The sequence below is a fragment of the Loa loa genome, assembly GCF_000183805.2.
Source record: "Loa loa unplaced genomic scaffold supercont3.120, whole genome shotgun sequence".
Classification (NCBI taxonomy): domain Eukaryota; kingdom Metazoa; phylum Nematoda; class Chromadorea; order Rhabditida; family Onchocercidae; genus Loa; species Loa loa.
In genome coordinates this window covers 43,834-50,629 of record NW_018108300.1, presented here as the reverse complement: position 1 = coordinate 50,629, position 6,796 = coordinate 43,834, and the positions used below count along the sequence as shown (strand labels likewise).

General features: G+C 23.6%; 2 protein-coding genes across 2 annotated transcripts; both read right to left on the bottom strand.

The window, feature by feature from the left end:
- Window positions 1-2,253: 2,253 nt before the first annotated feature.
- LOAG_17728 (hypothetical protein) lies at window positions 2,254-2,978 on the bottom strand (the record flags this gene model as incomplete). The annotated part of the gene is made up of 2 exons (XM_020450390.1): window positions 2,254-2,298; window positions 2,853-2,978. The coding sequence occupies 2 exons, from the start codon at window positions 2,976-2,978 to the stop codon at window positions 2,254-2,256; spliced, it is 171 nt and encodes a 56-aa protein (XP_020305930.1).
- Window positions 2,979-3,617: 639 nt separating this feature from the next.
- On the bottom strand, window positions 3,618-5,012 carry LOAG_11383 (hypothetical protein; the record flags this gene model as incomplete). The annotated part of the gene is made up of 4 exons (XM_003146903.1): window positions 3,618-3,831; window positions 4,034-4,128; window positions 4,363-4,469; window positions 4,847-5,012. 4 exons carry the CDS (start codon window positions 5,010-5,012, stop codon window positions 3,618-3,620), a joined length of 582 nt encoding a protein of 193 aa, XP_003146951.1.
- Between the last annotated feature and the right edge of the window lie 1,784 nt (window positions 5,013-6,796).

Genomic DNA, 6,796 nt, shown 5'->3' with positions numbered 1-6,796 from the left:
TTAAATATGACAATATTTCATAACTGTAATTATATCAAATAAGGAACTAATCTTATAATAATTTCAATTAGTTAAGCGAAAACAATTGTTTATTCATTTTTGTGCTGTACAAATTTCCGCATATGTTGCTATAAGTTATAATAATTGTAATGTTCGTAAGAGAGTTAAATTCAAAATTTATGTGATGCTTGAATTGTTGACGCATTTTTGTTCTTAGGAAAAATTGTTATTAGGAATTTTGAATTAAATTTGTAAAATGTACTGTAAAATGTACTTTGCAAAATATTAAATTTGTAAAATGTACTGTAAAATGTACTTTGCAAAATATTAAATTTGTAAAATGTACTGTAAAATGAACTTTCATTGTTTTGTGGTTATCAAAAATTTATCAAAGAAGACAGTAGAAAGGCTAATAAAATATGAAAATATGAGGTAGAAAAAAAAAGCAAAAACAAAAAATATAAAAATACTTGAATAAAAATAAAAACAAAAAATATTTGATGACATTTGATGACCAACACTTCAAATGATTAATGATCAATGATCAATGATCATTGGAGTCCATTTGCCCGAATGAAGTGTCTATTTTATTTTTGTTTACTGTTGTTGTCAATAAGTTCATTCTTTTACAAGGTTTTATTAATTGATGAGTGATATAAGCTGAGATCACTGAGTTGCATTTTTTGTTGTCATTTGAAGGGAAGTCTAGTGACAGACAGTGTGACAGTTGTGCTGTTGGAGCGAATCGAAGTTTAGGGTTGAGCATTAGCGACGTTTAGACTATTTGTTTTAAGTAGTTTCTAAATCGATGATCCACAAAAACTAAAATATGGTCCATAAAGTAGCGGCATGATGAGTGGGAAGCAGATGGAAGCTATTCTTATCAATGTTTGATAAAGAGACATGTTAAAAGTTCTGATTAAAGTTCAAATTAACAAAATTTATTGTTTTTTGAACCTTATTGTCCATGCTACAAATAAAAGAGCTAAAATGGTCACTGGTCAAGGAAAGTTTAAGGACCAAGATTTTATAGAGTGGGAATGGTTTACAACATTAGGTATTAGTTCTGATACAGGAAGAATTTGCATATGAATTGGTTTATCGGAATTGCAAGATATGTTAAACATTGAATATAGTTATGGTTATCAGATCACAAAATAGTTGCAACACTCTCATCATTTTATACATAAACTTGTTTATCAGATTTGAAAATGAATATGATTTTAATGATTATCAAATTAAAAATCATTTATTCCATTTTGAGTAAAGTGATAACTTTTAGGTATAATAAAATATTTTTTACGTTATTATTTTTCTTTTAAATGAATCGTTCATTTTAAAGATATTTTGAACATGAGATTTTGTATACTACAAAGTCTTATATTAATAAATTTACTTCGGTTATTACAAGATATATTTCTACGATACAGAAATACTTTAATTATTGCAACATATTATTTCGATATTTGCATACACATTTTGTTTATGAAAATACTGTTTGTCCTTTCTTTCATGATTAGTAATAGTAATAATAATAATTAATAATAATTAATAATAATAATAATAATAATAATAATAATAATAATAATAATAATAATAATAATAATAATAATAATAATAATAATAATAAACGATACATTTAAATAAATTTGTAAAACCTGTTCATTAATAAATGAAAATATTAACGATGATATATTACATATATATACCTTTGAAATTTTTTTTCCCATATGATTGATACAATATACTTCATTATAAATGCGACGAAAAAAAAGACTTTATGTTATCAACGTCATTTTAAGTTATTCATTTCTATAAATATATCAAATCATTTCTAAATTTCAAATTATTAGGTAAAACTATTTTAACTATTATCCAAATCATTTCAAATCACATATTTCTAAAAAAAGTTTTTTGTAATAAAACTATTGTAAATTTGATATAATAAAAAAGAAAATCACTTGTGAAATATATTTGAAATTAATGATTTGGAAAATATTTGATAAACTAAACATGTTGAATATTTTGATTAATGTTTATTTTCAAATTAACATTTCAAAATTAATTTGTAAAATAGTAAATTTGATGTAAATTTATAGAAACTTTTGTAAAATGTAAGAGTTTGCTTTTAGAATTTCTTTTTTCTTTTTTAGGCATTCATTTTTTTTTTCCGGAATTTTCGTTTTTCATTCATTCCTTTCTTTTCATTCGAATTCTCGTTCGTTCATAAATTATGCTTCCATTGGGAAGATGTTACAAACTCTGTTGTGCACTTGTTCCAGTCTGGCCAATATCGACCTAAAATTAAATACTTTAATCAAATTTGATATTTCATTTCGATTCTTTATCCTAACAATAAATGGTGATAATTATTTTGTTCAATACTTGCTTTCCACTTTTTTCTTCTTTTGAATTTGATTAATTCAGTAATTGCTTATGATAGTGAAATGTCATAATTGAAATTTGATAAAATATAAAATGTTAACTCCAAATATCAACAAATGCAATACAGCATTCCTCTATTTTTATAAATTCTAACTTAAAATTTAAATTTGAATAAAAACAAAATTGCTGGGGGAAGGGGGAAAAAAACAGACCTTTCATTCGATCACAATATTCTTTCAAATTTGGGAATTCCTGTTCAATTGTCCTTTTTTGTGGTAAATCATACGGTGCATAAACAATTAGCGCCAACACTCCAAATAATGTCGCATCAACCAGAAAAAAAAAAAAAAAAAACGCCCGTAGTTTGCAATAATCAACAAATCTTTTTGGTGGATAATTTTATTTGAATTTTAAATTTTGATATTTAAAAGAAATTTGAAAATTAAACTGAAAATATTTGTTCTTACTCTTGTTGGCTTAAAACCAGCAAAATAATGCTTATTGCCAAGATAGGATGAAATTGCTTTCAAATCATCATTGGCAATATTGATAATTTCATCACGATTATGCTTTCCAACAGCAATTATTTTCATCTTTTTTTTCACCTGAAATTCTCATCTAATTAGCAAAAGTAATTTTTGCAGAAAATTAATTAACGGAACTGATAAGAATTAAATTAACATTGAAATATGAAAGATTGTAACAATGCTTAATTGTTCAACACAAAAAAAAAGTTTGGAATAGAAGTTTGGAATATTGTCAGTTATAATTTAATTTATTACTTGGATCTATCAGTTTAACATATTTTTAGTGAATAATTTTAAAAATAATTTTGTAAACTTTCTTTAAGATAATTATATCACTAATTATTTAAAGAATAATAATAAAATACTTTATTGACGTTTTTTTTTTTTTTTTAAATGAGCTTTTTCATATCATTTTGTTATTCATTTCTATTTTTTTTCTCATCGTTCCGTTTAATCACAGAAAAATTATCATATCATTTTAAGCAGAAAAAAAAATTCATTCCTCTGATCATAACATCCCAAGTAACGATCACGTTATATCATTTAAAGCAACGATCATATCATATCATATCATTGAAGGCAATGATCATATCATATTATTGAAAGCAATGATTCATCGTTTTGTTATTAAAATGCAAATTTTGCAAAAAGTTATGAAAGTTATGCAAATTTATGAAAATGATACCCTTGAAGAAATCGTTATTTTTAGTAAAAATTTCCAATTGGTGTTAATATGCCAAATGCATGATCCGGCATTTGTTGTTCAAAGATATCATCGAGATGTTCCATAATTCGGAAATAGCCAACGGTCATTATCAATGAATTCTCGGCCATTGATTCAAATGCTCGAACTGTTGCTTTTTGTTCATCATTTAAATGATTTTCCATTGATTCTTTAGCAAAAATTCTTGTCATATCACTAAAAATTTTAATTATTCATATGATTTAGTTAATTTAAACTTTCTTCTTAGGATAAGCATTTATTGATATAATTAAATCAGGAATGATATATGATATGATATGATAATCATAAATAAATATAAAGGAAAGAAAAGTATTTAAGTATAAATTATTCAAGTATTAGCATAAAATAATATCAAATCAAATGTAACTGTTATTACCGTATTGCAAGTGTTGAATCCGGATATTCTTTGCCGTTATATTCCAAAAATGGTAATGTACCCTCCAGTGAACGTATAGTCCAAGAGCATACATTCTATAATTAGTTACTTACTTTTACTTAATCACCTACCTACCTATTCAATTAACTTAATTAAATTATCATATAACATTATAATTAAGAGAAAAAAGAAAATAGCAGCTTTAAAGCATTTTATTTGAAATGGAATTCGTTTAATTTAATGATAATTTTTAAAATATTTTGCAAAAATTTAAATTTCATTCAAATAAAGATTATTTTGAATAATTTTTTTCATATTCAAATTCTAACTTCATATTTTATATCAGCCATACGCAGCCAAGTTTCCAATTTTAAGCAAAATGGTGAAATAGTTGGTGCATATTTGATCCGTGGAAATTGATATAAATAAACCATCCCTAAAAACAATAAATAATTATCTCAAATATATAGATGATTTAATAAATGGATAGAATTTCAGGAGTAATTGTAAATAAGCAAGTTTAATTAATTAAGATTAAGCATTTTGTTGAAATATCTCATTTTAAGATATGGGAACTTTTTAATTTACAATCTTAAAAATTTAAAAGTTCTATAATCAAAAATTGCTCAATGTTGTATAAAATTGATCAGTCTTTCGTAGGATTAATTAATTTTGTTAATATTTACTAGTATTATTTTAATTACAATTATTTACAAATTAAAGGACAAAATAAAACAAAAGAAACTTACCAACAAATAAAATTCTTAACGCATTTAAGAAAATCTTAATGATTTAAGAAAAAAAAATACCAACCTTCCTTGTAATTATCTTTAATTGGTGTTTTGCGCTTTCGTGTAATCAGATATTTGTACGGAATATAAAATGCGATGACAATTCCGCCAGCTACAGCAACTTTTTCATATGGTGTTAATTGTACGTAAAATTCATTTGCATAATTTCGTAATGAATCAAATGCCATCTAAAAAAAAAAAAGAAGAAGAATTCGTTCGAATTTATCATTTATTTATCATTGATATTTTAACAATAAACTGTTAAAGGTAGCAATTTTTTTTCCACGTTAAAATTTCCGCAGAAGTTTTCACGTACGTAAGCATATCATACTTTTAAAAATCGTTTTTGCACTAATATACGTGAAAAAAAGAGCTATTTATCATTCGTAATCATAATTAATTAGTTTTCGCTTTTAATTACATTTAAAAACTTTTATCACTTTTATTCCATCCTTAACATTTTATCAAATTTATTATATTGAAGTTTTATTTATTTGTTATATTCAATGTTTATTGTTTATAAATTTCAAAAATTATGAAAAAATCCCATATTAGTGAGGTTTTTTGCTAATATTATATTAATAAAACAAAATAAAAAGAAAACAAAACAAAAATAACATTACCTGAATCATACAATAATTATTAAAAAAAAGAAAAAGATACTGTAACATTCCAACTGTTATAAAATCAAAAAATAATAATTGCAAATCTTCTAAATCACATAATAATTATAAAAAATAATAAATAAATATTTTTCTATTAAAGAAAGTATGGTGTTACTAATTAATAATATAATGTATATTTTAGTTAATATTACTGTAATTGTTTTAGGCCTAAAAATGTACCATTCATCTGTGCAACATAATAGATTTAACTTATGGATGTAATATTAGTATGTTGATAAGAAGACAACTGTTCAATCAACTTGTTTGAGTAATAGTGAAAATTGAAATATATTTTTTCTCGTCATTTGATATTTACGAATCAATCGATAATATGACATCATTTACCTTTCTAAACATTTTAAATTTTAATTATTTGAAAATTTTTAACGTTAGATATTATTGAATATAAATTGGTAATGAAACGATAAGAACGAAAAGAACATAAGATTAGGAATATTTTAATCTTTAATATCATAATTAATTGAATAATTAATTACTAGAATTGTTAAGTTTAGGACTTTGTATACAAACAATTATAGCCATTAATTTTTGGAACTTTTCAAATTTACCTGAGGTATATTAGAAAAGAAGTAATTGAAAATATTTATCGAATTTATCAGTTAGTTTTAAGCAATATAATCCATTTATATTAGTCGAATAACTGATAATCAATCAATATCAGTAAAATTATTGGTGACCAATTAATATTAGTTAAATCACTGAACTGATCGTGTTAGCTTAATCAAAAAATTCCGATATAGTCATGTTATGGTCAATGAAAATCAATAATTCTATATGATTTATTAAAAATAAAAATAAAATAAAATAACGAAACGGATGATGACCATGACGATGACCATGAACTATAACCATGATCATAACCTTGACCATGAGCTAATAACCATTAACCTGAACTATTCAAACTGCTACTAACAATACAATTAATTGAACAGATGATAAATCTAACTAATCGATAGGACTAGAAAAAATTTTAAACTGATTTTAATTTCAATTTAAATACACAAAATTAAAATTTACTCGAATTATTTAATAATAGTTTAAAGAGGAAAGAGAAATATATTTTAAATGAATAAAAATAAAATTAATTTAATCCGACCAAAAAAAACGAAAAATCCAATTCAATTTTTAAAAAACAGAAAAGAGTGAAAGATGGGGTGGATGGGGAATAAAAGGGGAAAGTTTCAACTTTTTTATTTAATTCTATTTTTTAATTTTAATTTAAATACATGAAATTAAAGAAATAAAATAAAGCTAGAGAGGGAGAGAGAGAGAGAGAGAGAAGAAAA